General features: G+C 43.2%; 1 protein-coding gene across 1 annotated transcript; it reads right to left on the bottom strand.

The window, feature by feature from the left end:
• Positions 1 to 2190: 2190 nt before the first annotated feature.
• On the bottom strand, positions 2191 to 22379 carry LHX3 (LIM homeobox 3; the record flags this gene model as incomplete). Its single annotated transcript, XM_081178841.1, has 6 exons — positions 2191 to 2997; positions 3545 to 3716; positions 5834 to 5985; positions 7416 to 7618; positions 9493 to 9664; positions 22310 to 22379. The coding sequence occupies 6 exons, from the start codon at positions 22377 to 22379 to the stop codon at positions 2606 to 2608; spliced, it is 1161 nt and encodes a 386-aa protein (XP_081034967.1). The 3' UTR covers positions 2191 to 2605.
• Positions 22380 to 23663: the final 1284 nt, after the last annotated feature.

Below are 23663 nucleotides of genomic sequence, written 5' to 3'. Positions count from 1 at the left end.
TGCTTTGAAAAACACAGGGGTTCCTGGAAGAAGGAGGAGGGGGGATGCTTAGAAAATGTCCCTTGAGGGCTTTAAGACGGGTGCTTGGAAAGGGTCTGTCTCCAACGTACAGAAAGTCTTCACCAGAGACTGTGTTAGGGAAGCTTTTGGCAATCAGGCAGCAAAGAAACGAATTCCTTTGCAATGACAGCCTCACAGAGGGGACTTTATCCCTAGCAAACTAATGAAATATGGACCTTGATTTGCAGTAAATGTTTAAGCTGCCATCCTGGACATACTCTGATGTACATACCCCATTGAGCTCAGACTTACTTCTGAGCAGACATGCATAGAACCTTAATTGACTCATTTGTTTGATTGCCCAGTTAAAAACCTTTTGCTCTCCAGTAAATAGGACATATGCTTCTCTTCCCCCTTTAGAACTATGTTTCAAATCTTACACACAAATTAATGCAGCTTTAGCAAGTTAATGAAGGAGCTGGCTCTTGCAGCAAAACCAACAAAGGGCCGGGTGGCTTCTTAAGGGACTAGCAACTTGATTATGCTATAAACTTGTACAGATAAAGCCCACAGTTTTATCTGCTGAAATGGATCACAATCCATCAAAGATAATGCCACAATCCATTTGCCCTGCCTTTCTCTGACCAGTAAGATTGACTTCTGTTCTACATCTTTGGATCATCCAAATTTCTGTTTTATTCACCCTGCCATGCTTTTGCATGTTTTCATATTGCTGATTTACTGGTTTGGGGCTGTGTGTTTTAATGAAATATTGTTCATTTTTAGATAGTTCGCAGCGTCACCTTTTTTTTAACATTCAAGGGTATTATAAATGCTTTTAAATACATTTATAAGCCTTTGAGGTGCAACAAGGCTCTTTGTTGCTGAAGGGAATAAAACCCTAACAACCAATTGATAGGAATTCCTTTGATCAGGGAAGCAGCATCCCCCCATTATGTGGGATTGCAGGGAAATAGGAAGCCTCAGGCTGAGGGAGCCGGCGTTTGTCCATAGACAGCTTTCCGGGTCATGTGGCCAGCAGGACTAAACCACTTCTGGCGCAACAGGACAGAAACCAGAGCAAACAGAAATGCCATTTACCTTCCCGCTGTAGCAGTACCTATTTATCTACTTGCACTGGCGTGCTTTCGAACTGCTAGGTTGGCAGGAGGTGGGGCAGAGCAACAGGAGCTCACCCCGTCGTGGGGATTCGAACCGCCGACCTTCTGATCGGCAAGCCCAAGAGGCTCAGTGGCTTAGACCACAGTGCCACCCATGTCCCAAAATTGCAGGGAAATAGGAACCCTGTGACAATGGAGGTCTCACCCCATTGGCCTCCAGCACCCACCTTCCCACCCAGTTGCCTACACTGCTTGGAGAGAAAGTAAAGAAGTGTGGGGAGATGCGTGGGGTGGGGTGTTTTCTTTCACCTCCTCTCCAATTAGGAAACATGGAGGGGGAGTGGAGCAGAGAAGGCCAGGGCTCACAGTTATTGCAGGGGGTTGGACTAGATGACCCTTGGGATCCCTTTGTGTCACCGCCATTCCTGGCAACTGTGCCAGGCTCCCTGACATTCCACAGAAGAACCACTTTTAAAAGGAGTAACTTGAAAAAGCACACAAACTCCATTTCCCACTCCAGGAGATGAATGACACATACAGACCACTGATCTCTATGAGCCTATGATAAAATGAGAACCGGTTCTGTAATTAATACGCCTTATTCACAGCATGATGGAAATAATACAGCTAGTAGCCTACAAATTAGGGCCACCTTGGCCATAAAAGAAAAAAGAAAGAAAGAACATTGCATCATTGGCATTTGAAAACCTATGTCTTGGGTGCATGCATTTTTTTAAAAAAAGGAAAAAAACCATTCTCCCTCCCTCCCTCCCTCTCTCTCTTTCTCTCTCTCTCTCTCTCTCATATTCTTTTAAGAGTCTTCTTAGAAGGGTATTTCCTCAGAATATCTCACCTCTTGGAAGTATTCACACACACACACACACACATACACACACCTTTCTTTTCACTGTGGAAAGCAATTTTGAAGCTATGTAATTTTTTCAAGAGCTTCTGATAGGCCTGGGATGGCAGAAAGGCCAGTCCTTCCACTGAGAGATGTATGGAGAACAGTGTTATTTTAAAAAATAGAAACAAAAACAAAAACAAAATTAACATCCCTCCCCAGACACACATATATCTTATGGAAAGCACAAGGCCTGTTAGGCGCTCAGCAGCACAGCACCCTGTGCAGAAGCTGCAACCATCCTTGGGGGAAATACAGAAACTTCCTGGCATTTCCCCTAACCATTTGGTGCCATCAGTAGGGTTGCCTGGCCCTGTGGTTCAATGGCAAGTGGCCCAGCCCAGGAATCACTTCCAGACTGTCAGTCAGGCCCAAAAGGCATCTTGGTCCATATATATATTTTTCCACACATGCCCCTAATATGGGGCTAGTCCTGCGGTTGGGGCAGTGGATGTTGTAGGAGGATTTCCTCCATCATCTTTGCTGGCCGATCCCAACGCGAGTTGAGATAACATTGTCATTCCAATTTTTAAAAGTCTCAAGGGAGCGCGCACACCCTTGCCAGATGTGATGGGCTCCATCAAAACTGGGCATGATCCACTTCGTCCAGCCATGAGGCAGGACTCGCAGGGAAGTCTGGGTAGCCCCCGCTGCTCCCCGTGGAGAGGTCCGAGCTGGGTCCATTCCCTGCCAGCACCCTCATGGGCTGGGGCACTCCCTGTCCGCTCTGCCCCACCAGGCTGAGGCCACCATCAGGATAAACCAGGCTGGACATCAAGGGCTGGTGGCCAGGCAGGGCCTGCAAAGGGCTGGTAGGGCGGAGGTCATGATACTGGTCTGGAACCGGGAGTCCGCTGTGTTCCAGGGAGAAGCCTCCATTGCCCCCAGCCGGCCGCCCCAGAGCAGGAGAGTTTTCCCCAAGGCTGCCATAGACTCCATTGGTGTGGCTGATCTCAGAAATAGATGGTTCATCTGGAAGAGGGGGGAAAGAGACAGCAGCTTTATTTTATTTTAATTTATTTTTACAAACTTTGTTGAATTAAAACAACAACAACAATCACCAAGCATAACAAATTGTCTTCCAAATGCATGTCCAGATGTTGCACATTGCAGTGTGTTGAGCTAAATGGCCCTTGGGATCCCTTCCAATTCCTTACCCTCCAAGTGTCCCTATTTTCCAGGGCCAGTCCCAGATTTACAGAAGCCATCCCAGATTCAGTTTTGAGTCCTATTTTCTTTGGAGAAATGTTGGAGGGTACGGAGTTATGCAACTCTTGAACCAAGGAGATACAACCTCTAGAAGACATCTGAAGTCAGCCCTGTGTAGGAAGTCGTTTTTTAAAAAATGCTTATTGTTTTATTATGTTTTTATATATGTTGGAAGCCACCCAGAGCGGCTGGGGCAACCCAGTCAGATGAGTGGAGTATAAATAATAACATTGTTATTAATATGAAATAGAGCGTCCCTATTTTCATTGGAGAAATATTGGAGGCCATGCAGTTCTACAATTCTATGTACCTGTGAAGGAGACCTCAGCGTCGCTGTCCGGGCCCTCTTCCTGGATGCTCTCCTTGTCGGATTTAGAGTTCCCTCTTGACCGCTTCATGTTCCGGAAGTATTGCCCCCACCTCTGCCTCCCAGCGTCTTTCTTGAGCCGCTTCTCTTTCGCTCTCCGATTCTGGAACCAAACCTGAGGAGGCAGCCAGGAGAAGCTCTTAAATCTGCAACATTTAAGTGCTCCTGAGAAAGCCACTGCCATCCTGGGAGTTGCAATTCAGCTCTCACTGCAACATGGACATTTCCCCAGAGATGTCCATCTCTCACGTACTTTTATTTTTCTGAGGGTTGGACACTTGCTACAAGTTCAAGCTCACATTTATAATATACAAATTTATATTGACCTCTGAAGTTGTGGGATTCTGTCACCACAGAAATTCTATTATATATAGTTTCCATCAGGTATAGGTATATCTGTGAGTATAGGGCGGTATATAAATGTCAATAATAATAATAATAATAATAATAATAATAATAATAATAATCCCAGCATATAAACCTGATTCTTTAGTGTAGCAACAACTACACTTTGGAACTTCCTGCCTCTGGATATTTTGGTACCTGCTCAAACATTCATGTTTCGACAAGCTTACACAGACGCTTAGAAAGTTTTGTACATTTTCAAGTATTGTCACTTGATTTTATTGTTTTATCTTTTTGTAAACTGCCTTTTAAGGGTCTTTTTTAACAACCAGGTGGTGTATAAATTTTATAGCATAAGCAAATAATATAATATATTGAAGATGCACCTCTTTACCCTGGCCTTGTGGCCGTAATTTGTTTTAAACTTTTTTGGGGGGTATTCAACTAAGTTTTATTCAGAGTAGATATGTTGGAATTAATGAAACTACCTTAGACATGGTCATTCATTCCAGTAGGTCTACTCTGAGAAAAACTTAGTTGAAAAAAGCCCTGTGTTTTTAAATTGCTGTAACCTTGTGGTGAAGGGCAGGGAAGACATTGAATAAATAAATATTTATTGGTATTCCTACCTCCAGTTAGCCATTCGTTACCTGAAGGTGTCCAAGCAGTTAATTTTTTATTAACGGTTAATTATCCAAGCAGATAACTAATTTTATTTATCGCTTTTGCATTACAGTACAACAATTCAAAACATGCATGTAATAGGACAAATAGACAATATTTAACAGCACATTTAAATGCCAAATTGCTTTGATGAATTTATTGCTGTGTTTGCTTTATTTGCATGTTATAAGGATTGAAATCTTTTGTTGTTCTTAATGCCATTGTGATTATTGTGCTTTGAGCTCAACATCCATTGTTGAAAAAGCAGAACAAAAAAATATCAAAGCAAAGCAAATATTTATATTAATAATTGTTTGTTTGTTTCATAAAATTTATACACTACTCAAAAGTATAAAAAAACAGCACCCAAAGCAGTTTACAAGAAGATAAAACAATAAAATCAAGAAAAATCTAAAACATAGAAAAGTAGATTAAAATCTACAACAACTTTCTAAGCAACTGGACCGCTTTGTCTAAATGAGAATGTTTTTAGCAGCTGCCAAAAAGAGTACTGTGAAGGCGCCTGCTTGCTTGATATCCAGAGGCAGGGAGTTCCAAAGCTACCACACCAAAAGACCAAATTCTTACAAAGGTATAATTATTATGTGGCACCTATATTAGTGCCAATTCTGCTGATTGAAGCAGTCAAGAGGGCGCATGATGGGTAAGGCAATCTCATAGGTAAACTTGTCGCAAGTTGTTAAGGTTTTATATATACTAACACTAACAACTTGAACTTGGTTCAGCAGCAAATCAGCAATCATAGCAGATCTCTGAGCACAGGTGTTATATGCTGACAAGGCACCAGTACAGCCAGCAATTGTGCTTCAACATTCTGCAGTGGCTGCAGCCTATGGATCAAGCATGAGGGAAGCCCCACAGAGGGCTCAGTGCAGTAATCCAACCTTGAAGTAACCAGTGCATGAACTACTATGGCAATGCTTTCCCAGTTCAGGAATGCCTGCAGCTGTTGCAGTTGGGTAACAGTCGATATTAGTAACATACCAGCAACTATTTTGCCAACCCAGCACACACTCTTCTCTCTCTTTCTCTTTATTTAAACAGTTTATATACTCTTAACTATAATGGTCTCTAAGCAGTTTGCAAAGATGCAATTCAGAATCAGTAAATATATATATATATAATCAAGCATTAGTTAAAATGCTTGCTGGAAAATGCCTGCTCCCTCCCTTGTCCCACCCGCCCTCAGTTAGGGTCACTCACCTGGACCACCCTCATATCCAGGCCGGTCTCGGAGGAAAGCTGTTCCCTCACATGCCGGGCCGGCTTTGGGGAATTGTTGTATGCATTTTTCAAGGTCTCCAGTTGCTTGGCTGTGATTGTCGTGCGGGGTCTCTTCGCTGTGGACTCTGCTTCTGCAAATGTCCCCAATAGACAAGGCATCAAAGATCCCAAAGCTCCAGGAGCCACAAACCTATGACCCTAAATCAACCCCCAGCCCATCCAATTCTATGGATTGTGGGTTTTGTTTTTGTTTTTGTTTTTTTGTTTTTTAAAGAATTATTTATTGTTGTTTTTTTCATATATCCAAAATAATACAAGCAAACATTTTTTTCCACCCCTAACCTTGTCTCCCTACCCTCCTCAGAACAAAAAGTGTCTAGTAACTTTTATGCGCATGTGTGTGTACATGCATGCTTTTCCATAAATTTCCAATAGGCGGTTGAAAGCCATATTCCTTAGATATTAAAAATGAAATAAAGCCTGCCCAAACTTTTTTTAAGTCCTTTGTTATGTTGTTTTTCCTTCTTGTTCTAATTTCACACGTCTGTTTTTTTCCAAATCTGAGCTGTCCATTCAATCCGCATAGCTCTGGAAAGAGTTAGCCAGTGCTTCATTTCTCTGGTCTCTTTTGAACTAATGGTATAAACAATTCAACATAAATGGGACTGAACTCTATAACAAATCCTGCATAGTAGGAGACTGGACAAGGTGACCTTTGGCATCCCTTCCAAATCTACAATTCTACGATTCAATTCTATGGAATCAATTTACTAATTGTACTGTTCATATTGTACTATTGGAAAACCTGGCAACCTAAACTTGCATCTGTTATTTCTTCATTAATCCCAATATCACATCACCTGGATTTTTTTCCAGCAAGGGAGAAATAATTTGGGAATCCGAATATTTACACACATAGTGAGATTTTTATACCAATAATCAGCCTCCATTAACCCAATAAAATAAACTTTGTCAAATTTTTACACAAGCTGGATTTAGTTTAATCAAATAGATAGTTTTATTATAAAAGCGTATGTAAAAATACAAGCTCAGAAGGCCTTGACAAAAACTGAAAATTTATTAAACACAATGGATAGAGGCGGGGGGAAGAGTTAAATGGTACTCTTTATTGCTTAATGTAACTTACGGATCTATGGAACCCCTTCAAACGATATGGGAATCAGATATCAGCACACAAATTCTTCTAATGGATTGGAATAAAATTTAGGAATCAACACCTCCAAAATCTGTTTCCAATTTTCTTAGGGAAACTGACCAAGTGACTCTGGCTCTGCCCATTTCCATCATATACCCCCTGACAGATTCCCCCTGATAGAATGTGGTCCTCAACAGAAAATACCTCACCCACCCCAGGTGTAAAGAGAGGTTGGAGAACTTTCAAAGCAGATAAAAAATCCATGTGACAATGAGTGTGCCAAGACACTCTGTACTAGGGGAGGCAACCCCCTCAAAGTGAGCACCACTTTGTGACCATCTATGGTGAAAATGCTCCATAAATATTGGAGATGAAATAACAGGGAGCCTTCTGGGTGCGACCCACCTCTCTGCTTGGCTGTCTCGTAGTCAGCTTTGCAAACCAGGCGACTGTCCTCCATGAGGTAGAATTCGTCCCCTGTGGCCAGCTGCCGCTTGCAGACAACACAGGAGAAGCAGTGGAGGTGGTAGACAAAGTCTTGGGCTCTCCGCACAACCTGTGTTGGAGGAATCCCTTGTTGACAGGCCGCACATTTGGTCCCAAACCTCCTGTTTGGTCATTGAAAGGAACAGAGCTTTAGTTATGATTCTTGCATGGCAGAGGGTTGGACTAGATGACTCTTGGTATCCCTTCCAACTCTACAATCCTATGATTCTGTAAATTAATATGTCCTGATTCCTTCCTTGAAATTTTCCTATCATTGCTGAAGAAACTACATTCCTGTTGTGGTCCAGGATAATTTGCCTTGCAGGGGGTTGGACTAGATCAGGGTTTCCCAAACTTGGGTCTCCAGCTGTTTTTGGACTACAACTCCCATCATCCCTAGCTAGCAGGACCAGTGTTCAGGGACGATGGGAATTGTAGTTCAAAAGCAGCAGGAGGCCCAAATTTGGGGAGCACTGAATTAGGTAATCCTTGGGATCCCTTCCAGTTCTATGGTTCTATGATGCAAAGAAGATGATCCCATAGTCAATTGACAGCTCCTGGATGTACTTATTTATTATTTACTTATTCCATAAGATATTGTATGCTGCTCAATTGTAAAAATAAAAAATAATAAAATCTCAAAGTCATTTTACAAAAAAGATAAAGCATTAAAATGGCCACTAAGAAAAATTGACAATAATGTAAGAAATTCAAAAAGTTAAAATAACCAATAGACTAAAGACAAATTAAAACTCATCTTTAATTAAACAACTGCAGCAAAGTCTCTTGAAATAAATCAGCAGGGACAAATTTTATCTCATAAAATTTATACATTGCTTGATACTAAAAAAAACCCTCACAGCTGTTTCCAAAAAGATGAAACAATAAAGTTACCAATAAGAAGAATTAAAAACAATTTAAGACTTTTGAAAAGTTAAAATAATAATAGACTAAATTAAAACTCACACCAACTTTCTCAATGTCTGGAGAGGTTTGTCTAAACAAAAAAATGTTTTTAGCTGGTGCCAAAAAGAGTACTCTGAAGAAGGTGCCTGCCTGATATCAATAGACAGAGAGTTCCAAAGTGTAGGTGCTACCACAGTGAAAGATTTGAGAACTTACAAATGGGGAATTTATTGTACAATTCTGCTGTTGAAGGGGCCCAAGAGCATGCTGGGACACCTTCCCAAAGAATGGACACAGAGTGAAATCTGGAGTCATGCACACTCATCCCCCTGAAAGTCCATAATGCAAGTGCAAGTGGTACAGGGAGCTGGCTGTCTTTATTCATGATGGGAGGGGAATTCTGTCCATGCCCAAGCAAAACCTGGTTGTTGCAGGTGGATCAGGCCAAAGGGGGCCCATCTAGTCCAGCATCCTGTTCTCACAGCGGCCAAATGCCCCCAGAACCTAGGAACTGAGATAGACTGCCTCTGGACCTGGAGGTTCCATTGGAACATAACAAGAGCCTGGCTGCTGGATAGGGCTAAAGGGAGTCTATGTCATACAGCATCCTGTCCTCACAGTGACCAACAAGCCCACAAGCAGGATCCAAGCGCAACAGCAACTCTCCAGTTCCCCACCACCTGGTGTTCAGGAGTAGACTGCCCCTGGGCATGGAGGTACCACTGTCATCATAAACCTGGCCACAGTGAGGACTGGTGGCTGGACTAGACAGGCCACTGGCCTGATCCTGCATGGCTCTGCTGGTGTTCTTATGCCTCCAATGGACAACTCTTTCTTTGGCTTTTGCAGGATATGAATTGGCCTGAGTCCTACCTCCAGGCAAGGCTTGCAATTCTTTAGTTGTGATTCCTGCACTGTAGGGACTTGAACCAGATGGTCCTTAGGAGGATTCCTTCCCCTTCTGTGATTCTTTGATTCTGTGACCTTATTTTGTTGCACAGGGGGTGGATCCCAACAGGGATCTCCCCTTAGGAAACGCACTCCCTTGTGGCCCATTTGATCCCCCTCCTCCTCCACCCCCAGGACTCACTTAAAGAAGTCCTCCTTGCAGTAGACGCTCTCCCCACGACTGAAGCACTTCTCCGCTAGCTGGACTTGACAATCACTGCACTTCAGGCACTTGCTGTGCCAGTGCCGGTCCAGCACCTTCAGGATGAAGCGGTCCACAATGTGCTGGTTGCACCCTGCGCATAGCGGGACCTCTGTCGGGGAGAAAGACACAGAGACACCTGTCAAGCCAGGTGTTTGCAACCTTGCAACGGGTTTGATGCAGCAGCAAAAAGGGCTAATGAGATTTTAGGCCAGAGCAAGGGAAGGAATAGTAATGCTCCATTCTGCCCTGTTCAGACCTCACCTGGAGTCCAGTTTTTGGCACCACATTGCAGTGGGCTTAACTAGATGGCTTTTCGGATCCCCTTGGTGAAGAACGGAGCGTGAGAGGTGGGGGCGCTGAGTTTTTTTCTGCCTTGCACAGGGTGCTGCTGAAATTTGAGAGCCCAAAGTCTGCCACTGGCCCCCTTCTAGAATGCTATGATCCTTTAGCTGTGATTCCTGCAGTGCAGGGGGCTGGACTAGATGGCCCTCATGGTCCCTTCCAATTCTGCAATGCTGATTCTAATACATCAATGATTTTATTTATAAAAAAAACCCCAAACCATTTTTAAAGCATGCTAAAAGAAGTTTAAAATGTTCTCCCAGCCACTGATTTCAAATGTTGCCAGAAACAAAGACTTTCCCTTCAAACTCAACGATTCTCTGATCCCCCAAAGGCCTTATGGCCGGAAAATACAGTGATAAATACATAAATAAAAATTGAAAACATAATAGAATATATCCCTTACAGGTGTTAAAAAGAAAACAACCTGGAGATTTTAGAGACATGCAGATTAGTTCGCTCAATTCAGTAATTGAGTGATTAATCTAGGCATCTCGCTCTCCCCTCACTTCTGCCTCTTGCGCGCCCAGTTCTTGAGCGGTCGCACAGCGCCTTGCGTATGGATGCCGGTGAGCCTTTTCCGGGGTGGGGGAGCGCAATGTCTCTCCTGCCCTCCCCTTTCACTTCCACTGGGAAGCGAGCCGCCCACTGGCATCCTCAGGAACTGGGAGGTGGGGAGACAGAGAGAAATGGATTGCTTACGGCGCAACCCGATCCTAAGGCACGTTGGTTCAGAAGCAAGGTAGCAGGATCATGGCCTTGGCAGACGGGGAACCTGTTGCATTGCTCACTTTTGCTGTGGCTTCCTCCGCCGCCCCCATTTACCCCCCCTTTTTAAAAGTATTTGTCGATTTTCCTAGGGGGGGGTCCTCCTCCGCCCTCCCATTGGTCTGAACTCACACACGTCGCCTTCCTCCTCCACCACCGCCATCAAGTCCCATAAAAAAAACCTGAATCAAGTCCCATCAAAATCACCGCCAAAAATAGGAAAGCTAAATTATTGGTGTTGATTTTTCCTCACTGGTAATTTTATAGTTTGTGTAAACTGCTTTGAGGATGTGGCTGTTGGTGGGTGAGTTTTTAATTAATACAGCGGTGTATAAATTTTACGAAATAAATATACGATAAGGATTCCCTCCCCCACCGCGCCGCGCGCCCAGTCGCGGGCAGGGCGCAGAAACAAATCAAGGCTCAAAATGTGGTTTTAAAACATCCAGCCCTGCCTCGTTTTTGCCTGGAACTTTCCTTGCTTTTCCATCGCGCTTTGTTTCTTTTTTATTTTATTCTGTTTTTATTATTATTATTCTGTTATTTGTTTGTTTTCCTTTCTGGAAATTTGGGTTATGACGAGTTTCAAGTGCCTCCCCCGCCCCCCCTTTTTTAACACAAGGCTGGTTTTCGTTTTCAGTCGCGGCACTCGTCATATCCCCGAGAGTATTTTTGTGCGCGCTCCTGATTTATTTTAGAGCCTTCCTTTCCTTGAACTTTTTCTGGCGAAAGACGTCAGCGGTTCAGATGCATTGCTTTTGACACAGGGGTTCGGGATTTTAGGACTCGTCTTAAATTTAGGGTCGTGTGTTGTTTTAAATGTTTTTTTAAATACTGGGTTTTAGTGCTGCAACCCGCCCTGGGACCTTAGGGTGAAGGGCGGGCAATGAATAAATTCATGATGATGATTAATCTATTTGACGTTTATTGTTGTTTTAACTATCACAGTCGCATCAACCACAGGAATACACACACACACACATACTAAAAAATTGAGGAACAGCTTCAACCGAAATATGCCTTTACATTAATTTATAGCAAAATAATATGAAAATGAATGAAAACTGTTGTTGTTAATTCGCATTTACCTATATCTATATCTATAAAATTGAAAATAAATCCTGATAGCACTTTATTTAGAAAATTGAACAAAACATAGTGCATAATTGGAGGAGGGCGAAAAAGAGAAAGTTTTTGTCTTTCTTAGTTCAGGGAGACACTCAGCTAAACATATGAAGTGTTGTTGTTGTTGCTGTTGTTGTTGTTGCTGCTGCTGCTGCTGCTGCTGCTGTTGCTGCTGCTGCTGCTGCTGCTGTTGTTGGGAAGAGGATCCAAGCTTGAAACCAATCAAGTCTTCCCCCTCCTGGGCCAGAACTTGACTCCACCCTCCACCAAAAAAGCCGGAATGACTTATTTGAGTGTCCGTTTCTACACATGATTTCCTTTTTCTGGGTTCCAGACACGTTTTGTGAGAAGAGCAACCAACAGCCAGGACGGGGCATTTCTTAATCTTTTCTCACGAAAAGCGACCACAAAGACTCTGTGATTGACTCCTGTACTGCTGAGGGCTGTACTATACATGATTCTTTGGGCCCCTTCCAACTCTGCTATGATTCTATTAGTCTTCGCAAACGAAATAAATAAAAAATACTTTCCAAAACAAAATAACCTTCCCCAAACGAAATTTTAAAATTCCCCAGGTTTAAAATAATAACAATTCTCCAGCTTGACCCTAACTAGGCTCAAGTCTCCTCACGGGGGCAGGGAGCGGGGGGCTTGATTTTTTTTTAACGGTTTTTAGTTCCCTTTTCGCCGGAGAGCAGCTGGAGAAAGATTCAGGGGCGAAAACGCCCCCGCCCCCAATCACAAGCCGATGCATTTACCAGGACGGGGATAACTCAGTTGCATGGAGCAGTAAGACTCTCAGGAACCCTTCCATCCTTTCTTTAAAAATATGTTATTAATATACAAAATAAACCATAATTAAATAGTTACCACCACCACCCCATTTTAGCTATTATTGGGATTTTTTCTTTAAGAAGGCAGAAAACACTCCGGTCCAATATTTTCTCCGCTGCGACTAAAACAATCCTGTATGTACGCCTAGCTGGTTGGCATTCATTCCCCATTTTACTTTATTATTATTATTATTATTATTATTATTATTATTATTATTATTATTATTATTGAATTTTTGATGCCATTGTAAATGCAAACACAACTTAAAACTCAAAATCGAAAATCAAGAACATCTAGGGAGACATTTCTGCCTATACCTGAAATCCACTCAGTTTCGAAGAAGGTTACATTCTAATATGCTGATTTCCGATTATTGATATTCATTGTTTCTCTTTCTTTATTATAGGAATCAGCTGGCCATGGGAATAATAGTAGTAGTAGTAATAATAATAATAATAATAATAATAATAATAATAATAATAATAATAATACGGATTGATAGAACCAGACCATACTATATGATGAAGCAATAAAATCATGCCCAACAGCATGGAAATTAGGGGGGGGAATTGTCCCCTTTTTGCCTTTAGCTTTTAAGATATTTTTTCTAATAACATAATATAATATAATTAATATAATATGCATTATACTCAAACATATAATCAATCAATAAGTTTATTGTTCCAGCCAAAGGCCATGAGAAGTCCGTAGCAATATATTCATAAAATAATACAGAGCATACATCTATGATATAAACCAGCATCCATTGTGTAAGATAAAAATCTGAAATAGATTTCCCCTGTTAAAGTGGTTCAGTTCTAGAGCTTATGTTGATATTTTTTAGGCACCCGTGTTTCCCTTTTCAGCCTGTTCCCTACGTTTGTGTTCCTTCTGCAAAGTATAAGGTAGTCGTTTATATGATTTATATTAACCGTCCACCCAAATGCGCTTGTGCAAATATATATATATGGTGGGAAAGGTCCAATTCGGCGGAGGGGCTCTCCAAATCTTCCTCCCTCGCAAGAAGTTTCTTGGCGGCCCCGATCCACCGATCATTCTTTTCTCTCTCCCGCTCAGCCAACACCCCCAACCCCAGCCCCTTTCCGATATGGACGGACAACTCTTTTTCGGACGTCTCTCCCCCGCACCCCGAATCTGGAGGAGGGGGAGCAAATCCGAAGACAGAATTGGGGGGGCGCTCCCTTTTCCCTCCTTCGCAATATTTTATTTGGGTGGGGAATTTGTCTCCCTTCAGATGAGCGCCCCCCCCCATCTTACCTCTGCGGGCCAGGAGGGCGAGGAGCGTCTGGGTGCCGACGGGGGGCTCCATCCTGCCGCACCTCCAAACTGGGCAAGGCGGACGTAGGAGACTGGGGGGCGGGGCGGAGAGGAGAACTGCGAGAACCGCCCCTTTAAGGTGCGCGGTCGGGGGAAGCCCAGCCTGCCTGCTCACGTCCCCGCCCGCCGCTTCAGCACCACGGACAGCGACAGTGCAGCCGGGTATTCTGAAGCAGGAAAGCCGTTCTGAGTTTTGCTTTACAATCAACGTGTACATACGTTTTACTAAATTTTACTAAATAAATAAAGGCCCGGCGGAAACATAAGGAACATACAATTAGCAGAGAACTAAAATGTTGTCTTAAAGGTTTCGAAAGAACTAATAAGAGGAGACTGAAATATTATCATCAATATTTCACAATAAGAACTCAAAACATCCCCTGAATGTAGTAGCTTGGCTACTGGGAGTTCCAGCCAAAGCGTTGCCTCCCTGAGTGAGTCCCTGAGTTGGTTTATTTGCTTCACGGTACACCGTGAAGGAGCCCCTTTGGCGCAGAAGACGAATGGGGGCCTAAGTATTCCTGACAGGTGGCCACCCAACCTCTGTTTTAAAACCTCCAACGAAGGAAGTTTATGCTTTTTTAAAAAGCGGGGGGTCAACCTGCTATGCCGTGGAGAAGCTGAGCTTTGGGCGTATCGAGGATCCCTGTCTTCAAATTGCCTTGATTTTCATTCGTGTATTTCTTGTGAGCCGCCTTGAGACGCAGGTGGTCAGACGGATTAAAATATACATAAACCTTACCTTTTTAAAAAAATACATAACAATAAAGGGTTTAGAAATCACTCAGTCACTCAATCAATCAATCCTTTTTTGTTGCTGCTGAAAGAATCCATCTACCTCTTCGTTTTCTTTCTATTATTTATCAATTAATTTCATATTTATGTCATACAATTTACACACTGCTTTGAGGGGGAAAACCTTAAAAACAGTATCCACAAAAGATGACTGAGAAAAATTTAGCAGCGAGAGTTTGAAACTTGCAGAGAATTAAAACGCTATAACAGGTTAACATTATTTCTATTATTAATTATTAATTAAGCATATATTATTTATTATATGTATATCCTGACTTTTCCCTAGACTCCAGGTGGCCACAAATTAAAAGGCAGAGAAAATACAAAAAGTTAAAAGCATGCAAAAAAATACATATAAACCAGCCTGACTTTTTCATAGGGAAATGGACTTTTTGTGATGTTTTGGAACAACAATTTCAAACTTTATGCTACTTTTAACCAGCTGTGACACGATTTCTTTATGCACTTTCTCTTTGGTTTATTATGTTTAATAATAAAAGAGAATGATAATAAAAACATGCAAAAAGTAATCGTTGAAAAGGGAACTGAACTCTTCTGCATGTCCTTATTAAGCCTTTGCTCGGACTTTGCTCCCTTGGACGTGAGACTCGTTGACAGATAAAAGGCACTTTGACAAAAGCCCCTGCCCCCGCCCAACTTTCTGCAGCTAGAAATCCTGCCCTTTAGGCTCTATTACTCTCTGAGCTGCTGGTTTTCTAGTGGCAAGGGCCAGTTTTACCAGCGTTATAAATGCCTCGCCCCCACTGGCAGACCCCAAAAGGCGACTTTCTGCACCCTGGCTGGTCCTCAAAGGCACTAATTCCTGCATTGCAGGGGGTTAGGCTAGATTACCATTGGGGATCCCATCCAACTCCTATTACAGTACCTCCAAAGGTGGTGGATTCTCCTTCCAAAGGAAACGCAGGAAGAAAAAGGAGCGCAAGGAACATGTGCCCCCCCCCCCACAAAAAAGGACGGCCCTTTGCTCTGGCTAGAGGCGTCTTCCACTGCCCATGGATCAATGGGTGGGGGGTGCCTGGGGAAATCAAGGCGAGAGCCCAAGATCGATGGTGCACAGCAGGCTGGTGGGGTCGAGGAGTTCCCCAGAAGGAGAGTGAGGAAAACAGGCAGGAGAAGATGGATAGGGGTGTTCCTCTGGGAGGGGCCAGGGAGGCCGGACTCCGAAGGGACCTGATCTTCGAAGGTCCCGGTTTTCCCCTAAGAGGTCCCGAAAGTCCAAGCCTGGCTGGGACGCTTTTCCCGTACACAGAATCATAGAATTGTAGAGTCATAAGGAACCCCCAAGGGCCACCTGGCCTGACTCCGTGCAGCGCAAGAATCGCAACTAAAGCACCCCATGAATCAAACCAGCGATCTGTAATTTTACTTGGACTATGTAGATTGCCGTCAGATCCTATCTGATAACGCTGCATTTTGCAGAATCTTGTGTAACCTTCTTCTTTTTTGGAAACTAAATACACATTATGTGTGCAATGCAAAATATAATTTATGTAACATAAACATTCTGCAAGTCTGCTTTGACGCCATGTGGATGACAGCATGCAAGGACTACTGCTATTAATTATTTATGAACTTTATTTACCGCCTTTCATCAAGAGACCTCATGGCGGCTTATAGCATAAAACAAATAATACATTTTAAGACCAATTTCAGTTACTTTAAAAAGAATGTTGCTGTTTTACTTTTGAAAGTATTAATTTTTCCTACCAGTAACTTCATGGTTTTATTCTTCTCATAAACCACTTTGAGGCTTTTAAACCATCAAGTGGGAAATAAAGATTATGAAATAAATAAGTGATAAAATTACATAATTAGTTATTCAGTTTATATCCCACCCTTCCCCTGAAGGATATAAATTGAATACTTAATAAATAATAATTTTTATAATATTGATTTTGGGAAGCAACTATTTTTAAGGAAAGCGCTGCTGCTGTGATGTGTGTGTGTGTGTATTTAATTGTTTTAGATTATTGCTTTCCCTCTCACTCTCTGTTTACGCTGCATTTTGTTTGTTTCTATTTTAACTGTAACCTGCCTCAAGTTCCTCTCGAGGGAAAGGCTATCAAAAGGTATATAAGTATAATAATAATAATAATAATAATAATAATAATAATAATAATAATAAAATTATTATTATTATTATTATTATTATTATTATTATTATTATTATTATTATTATTATTATTATTATTATATAATATGTTCGCCTCACTGCCAGGCCGATCTCAGCGTCTAAAAAGCGGCATCCCTCTCTCTTTCTCTCTCTTTCTCTAGGTTGCCTCATGAGCTAATCTCAGGCCCTTCATACTGTGTGTTGGCAATATGCAAAGTTATTTAAATTTAATTTGCTAATGGGTCGGAGGAAGGCAATTTAATCAGCTAAAAGGTTCCCCAGCTGGATGAGTTACTGCCCGTTATTCTCCAGCCTTTCCTTTTGGGGGTCCTTTTCCTCGAAGGCAGCATCCCACGACGCGTGGGGGAGAAAAGCACCACGACTCTCACCCAGGAAGGGCAAGCTGACCCCACCGCCACCCCAAGAATTCACGACTGGGAGACACCCCTGGCCCTCTTTTGGATGATATGGGGAAAGGTGGCAAAGTGGGGAGGAACAGGGAAAGCGGGAGAACACTAGAATCACAGAATCGTAAGGCTGGTAGGGACCTAAAGGTCATCTCCACCCCGTTGCCCCACAATGCAGGAATTCCAGCTAAAACATCCTTGACAGATGACCATCAAACGTCTGCTTAAAAGTCTCCAGTGAAGGGGGGATCCATCACATTCCAAGGGATTTGGATGGCGTATGCAGTCAGATTCTGCCCCCCCCCCCATCCCATGTTTATTGGAATCACCAGGCTGGGTGCTGAGAAATTCTGTGCAGTCCAAAAGTTTTCCAGTGCTATTGTGGGCCACCAGAAATCCACCATTCTGCTTTACCTTTTACCCCCAGGATGTTTGCATCGTCATTCCTCTGATTGCAATCTGGTTTAACTGGGGGGGGGGGCAGAATTAACTTGTACTCCACCCTGGAAGCTGTTGGTGAAGGATGGGTAATAAGTCCAATGAAATCACTGCATTATGTCCTACCTAAGACTATTTTCAACCTGCTGTAACAAGATTTATTTCCCTTTATCTTTGGTTTATTTTGTTTATTAATAAAATTAATATTTTTTGAAAGCCCAAAAGGGGGTTATGGATGGCTCGCCCCTGAATTTCAAATGTGTCTTTTTGACTTAGATTCAGCCAGACTTTGGGGGGGGGGAATCATTCTCAGGACAGGAAATTCACTGCCCCATTTCCAGTTCCTTAGAGTAGAGTGTATTTAAACAAGAAGAAAAAATGGAAGGTGAGTAGCTGAGAGTCTAAGTTATCAGAAAAGGCCAAACATCCCAAATCCCAGAAAATTAAACATGGAGAAATAGAGTGAACAAAAATCAATTGGATGGGGGGGGAGTCTCAAGATGCCCCTGGAGGTAGAGGTCTGCCTTGCATGGGATGGCATCAAGGCCATAGATCTGGCAGACACTCCTGTTTTCTTCCCTCAGCATCGAAAAAATACATTTTAATTTGTGAAGGCCATTTAATTTTAATTTGTGAAGGCCACACTCAGCAGCCCAAAAACAACATCTGCTGGAACCTTGAATCCCATAGAGATTGCCAAAAGGATTTACTCTCCAGGAAGGAGAAGGCCAGGAAATGTGCACTATGATTCTGGTTGTCCATCCATCCATCCTATTTGGTGCAGAATTCTCATGCCTAAACGTACACAAAGATAATTGTGCTTAACCTAAGCTACCTTGCAGGGTTGCTGTGGAAATTCAATGAGGATTAGGACCTGGGAGATAACCAGGGTTCAGATCCACACTTGGGCATGAAACTCACTGTGGGACATTGGGCTGGTTACTGTCTTCTCTCAGCCCAACCTACCTTTCTCATAAGGTGACCAAGGAGACCAAGGGTCTGGAAACCAAGCCTTATGAGGATAGGGCTCTCACACGGAAGATGGAGCAAGCTTGTTTCTTCCTGCTCCAAAGGGTAGGACCTGAACCAATGGCATCAAGTTACAAGAAAAGAGGAAGAAATTTCTGAGTGTAAGAGCCATTAAGCAATGGAACAGACTCCCCCAAGAGTTGGTGGACTTGCCTTCCTTGGAGGTTTTTAATGAAAGGTTGAGATTCCTGCATTGCAGGGGGTTGGTCTAGATGACCCTCAGGATCCCTTCCAGCTCTACATTTCTATGATTCTACTGTTTTGGGTATTCAGTGAGGACTAAAACCTGGGAGGGGCCAGGATTCAAATGAAGCTCAATGGTCCATGAAGCTCAATGGGTATGAACTTGGTGGTCTGTCACTGCCTCCTCTCAGCCTAAGCTCCCTTGCAGTGTTGTTGTAGGGATTAAACCAGGCATAGGCAAACTTGGCCCGCCAGATGTTTTGGGACTACAACTCCCATCATCCCTAGCTAACAGGACCAGTGATCAGGGATGATGGGAATTGTAGTCTCAAAATATCTGGAGGGCCGAGTTTGTCTATCCCTGGATTAAATGAAGAAAGGGAGAGAACCATTTATGCTGAATTGAGATCATTGGAGACAGAAAAAAGGGGGGGAATAGAAGGCAATAAATAAATGAATAGTGCAAAAGGGGGCAATACTTTTAAGTCATTTTAAAATTGTACTTTAATGCTGAAATCTGCCCTGGGCCCTTTGGGAGAAGGGCAAGTAATAAATAATAATAATTTCAATTCAACAAGTTTATTGCATTAGGCAAAGGTATTGAAAATTTCATTGTGATTTAGCAACCTACCAGCATAGTATTAATACTGTAGTGCAGAACATACAAAGAATCCTAGAATGGTAGAGTTGGAAGGGACCTCAGGGATCATCTATTTATTTATTTTATTTTATTTCCTAAAATTTATACATCGCTTGATTGTAAAAAACAAACAAACTCAAAAAGGTTTACAAAAGGATAAAACAAAAGAATCAAGAACAATTCACAACCATACTTTAAAACATACAAAAACATAAAATACTAAAACCAATTTAAATTACCTCCACTCTCTAAGCATCTACAAACAAAGAATGATTTTAGCAGTCACCAAAAAGAGTTCAGCAAAGGCGCATGCTTCATATCAATAGGCTGGGAGTTCCAAAGTACAGGTGCTGCCACACTAAATGATCAAGTTCTTACAAATTTGGAATGGGTATCATGTGACTCAAACATTCTATGATCTTTCAAATGTGTTTGTGGGTGGGGTGTGGGTGTGGGTGTTGGTTTGTTTTTGCTTTTATTATGTATTTTGTGTTCTCATTTAGTATTTTTATGTTGTGAACAACCCTGTGATCTTGAAGGGCAGTATACAATTAGTAGTAGTAGTAGTAGTAGTTGTAGTAGTAGTGATTCCACTGCTCAAAGTGGTTGAGTAGGCATGTGCTGGGTAAGTTGCCCTTGTAAGTAAACTGGTCCAGAGTTGTTAAGGGCTTTATATACTAACAGTAACACCTTGAGCGCGTTGCAGAAATCAGTAGTGAAGTAACCAATGCATGAACTACTGCGGCCAGCCTTTCCCGGTCCAAGCATAGCCGTGCAACCAGCTGCAGTTGGTAAAAAGCACTTCTGGCAACTAAGGCTTCCTGAGCTTCCAGTAATGACAGAGCTGGATTCAGAAGCACCCCCAAAGTGCAACCTTGCTCCTTCATGGGGAGTGCAAACCCACATAGGAGAGGCAACTCACCCGTTTCTCGGACTCGGGACATCTAAGCCAACCTCCTGTAATGCAGGAATTGCAGACATCCAAATAGTAGTAATAATAACAACAGTGACAAAAATATATTTTTTAAAAAAAATACACTTAATTTGAAAAGCAAATAACAAATGAATAAAAAAGAATGCTTTTTTAAAAACATCAAATTCCTTGTAGTGCAAGCCTGACCAACTCTACTCTAAAGTAAGTCTCACAGAGTTAAGCGGAAAGCGAGTGCAGGGTTGCGAGGCTGCCAGACCCACCACCTCTGGGAATTGTACCCATTCATTTCCTTTGTCCTATTTTATTTTATTTTATTATTTTATTTTATTATTTGGGGGGGGTTAACTTGGCGCCCCAAAAGTTTAACTTGGCACTCAATAGGGGTAACGTGTGTATGTATTTCAAGGGATAAAAGGGTCGCCTGTTATTAATTATTATTATTATTATTGTTGTTATTATAGAATCATAGAGTTGGAATAGACCACAAGGGCCATCGAGTCCAACCCCCTGCCAAGCAGGAAACATTATCATTATTATTATTTCTTCTTTCTGCCCCCACACCCCAAAAAGCACTCCCTAAGGAACAGGCAGGGAGGGCCTTTATGGAGGAGAGAAAAGCCCCCGAAGGAACGAAAATTTTTTTCCTTCTTCTTTCTCCACCCCCCCAAATTTGGTCTTCTGTCCATACACAAAATAATTACACCCTTCGCCCAAAATCAGGTCCTCCATTTATTTATTTACTTCTTTATTTATAAAAATATTTATGATTGGCAAAAAATATTTGAAAGACTCCTAACCTACATACTCCGCCCCCCTCCGCCTATGTTTCTTCTTTCTTGCTTTCCTTTTTTTTACTTCTAAAAAGGAATTTCGATTGCTTTTGTACCATCCGAATAGAAAAAGCGATGCGCCAAGCGGATTGGAGCAGGAGTCTCCCCAATGGATTTCCAAGAGACACAGCTCGATCCCCCGCCGGGGAGGATGAACTTTGAAAAAGGATTCCCTCCGTCGTTTCTCAGGACAACCCGCCCCCTCCAGCACCAAAAGAATATTTAAAAACAAAACAAAACAAAATGAATGAATACAATGATATCCAGTAAATAAGGTCGCTGCAGAAAAAGGCCGAAGAAGTGGCGAAACCTCGAAAATTTCCTTACAGGAAATCAAGCATAATTAGGAGAAATTAATAATAGTTGTTACAATAGTAACGATGATAGAAGTGATAGTCATAATAGTTGTAATAATTTGTAGTAGTGCAATAAAGATGGTAGTAATAGTAACAGTAACAGTTGTAATAGAACCAGTACCAATAGTGCTAACAGCTCTGAGTATAATAATAGCACCAAAGAGTAGCAACATCCTGACTGGACCCCCGGCGCCTCCTGCGCTGCTCTGCCCGTCTCCAAAGAGCGACTTGAGGCACCTGCAGCCCACCTGCCCTCACCGGAGCCCCCAAGTTGTAGCAGCGCCTTCCTGGAGCTCCAACTTCCCATCCCGGCTAACACCGGTTGCCTTATCGTCCTTAGATCTCCCCGCAGGGAGGACATCCCCGCTGACCTGCTGGACGCTGCGCGCTCTGCGGGTTTCTTCTTTCCTTCTCTTTCTTTAAAACCACTCCTTTCTTCCATTCTGCCTCCGTTTCCTTCAAAGTGCTTCTCAACCTTTCCGTCCTTAATTTATCTTTCCCCGTCTCTCTTTCCCCCCTCGGACCCCCAGGCCAGATGGCCGCCCCAACGGCCAAGCCTCCTCCTCCGCGCGCCGCAGCCGCCCCGTCGGGTCCCCCTTACCTGCATTCCGGCCGAAGGCGCAGGCCTCGGCGGGGGCCGCTTTCTCGGCCCGGGCTCGCTCCAAGAGCATCGTGCTGAGGCAGAAAGTGAGTCAAGGTCCCTGTTGGGGGTTCGGGGAAGGGGAAAGGCACGCAAAGACACCCAACCTCAGAGGGAGCTCTGACGGCCAACCTGGAACTCCGTGCGCTGCTGCTGCGAGTCCTTTTTACATTCCCTCCGCGGAGCCCGGGCTGCGTCAGGTCGACCTCTGGCTGTTCCCTGCGATGCTGGGAAGGGTTTTGGGTGGGGGAGAGGGAGGGGGCGACAGGACTAGCAGCAGCGAGGGATATCCCCTGGCAAAGCTTGTGGGCGTCACTTGAGCGGAGCCCCCTCCCCTCCCCAGGGGGCGCTCCTCCTCCTCTTCTCCCCACCTCCCCTCCCCCTTCCCGGGTTCACTTCCCATACCAAGAAGCTTCCTTAACATAACAAAGCCCCCCAGAGCCGTTGGCAAGCCAGGCGAGGCGCCGGAGTTGTCCGCGGTACTGAAGGGACGCTTGGCGGGCTTTTATCCGCCAGGCGGGCTGGCCTCCCCTGTCCGTCCACACATGCGGCTAGTCCTCACTGAGACAAGACCCCCCGAGCCCGCCTTTTAACGCTTCAGCCTCCACCTGAGTGAAAACGCCTCCAGGCAACCACAAAAAAACTGTGGTAAAGAACCCTAACGCGTCTCCTTTGCTTTGTGGAGAATGTCACTTCTTCTTCTTCTTCTTCTTCTTCTTCTTCTTCTTCTTCTTCTTCTTCTTCTTCTTCTTCTTCTTCTTCTTCTTCATCACCATCATCATCATTTAGGTTTCCCCTATCTAGGACTCTGCCTGGAGGCGACGGATCCAGGCACCTCAATGAGGACTAGGGTCACGGTGCGTATTTATAAATTCATTTTATATTCTGCCCTTCCTCCAAAGGAGCTCAGAGTGCATATTGGCTCCTTCAAAGGAAGGGTGGAATGGAAATTGAAACTGAATAAATATTTGTTCCTGGGGTGCAGCTCTGAGGAATTTGCATCCCACCCCACCCCCCATTTTTGGCTTCTGAGTGCCAACTTTTTGTCCTCTTCCAGAAGACTCACCATTTGACCAGCAGCACCTTCCTAAAAAACTTATCTAAAGTTGGTCTGTGAGCACTTAGAAAAAGATGCTATTGATACCTAAGACCCAGCACGGCTTTCTCAAATAACAAACAAGTCAGGCCAGATAAATCTCATTTCTTTCTTTCTTTTTGACAGAGTTACAAGGTTGGTGGGTCAGGGAATTCTGTGGACTTAAGTTTTGATTTCAGCAAGGCTTTTGACAAAGTCCCACATTATATTATTGTGGGG

This window comes from Podarcis bocagei (assembly GCF_964188305.1).
Source record: "Podarcis bocagei genome assembly, chromosome: Z".
In the NCBI taxonomy this organism is placed as follows: Eukaryota; Metazoa; Chordata; class Lepidosauria; order Squamata; family Lacertidae; genus Podarcis; species Podarcis bocagei.
This window is presented reverse-complemented; position numbering and strand designations above follow the sequence as displayed.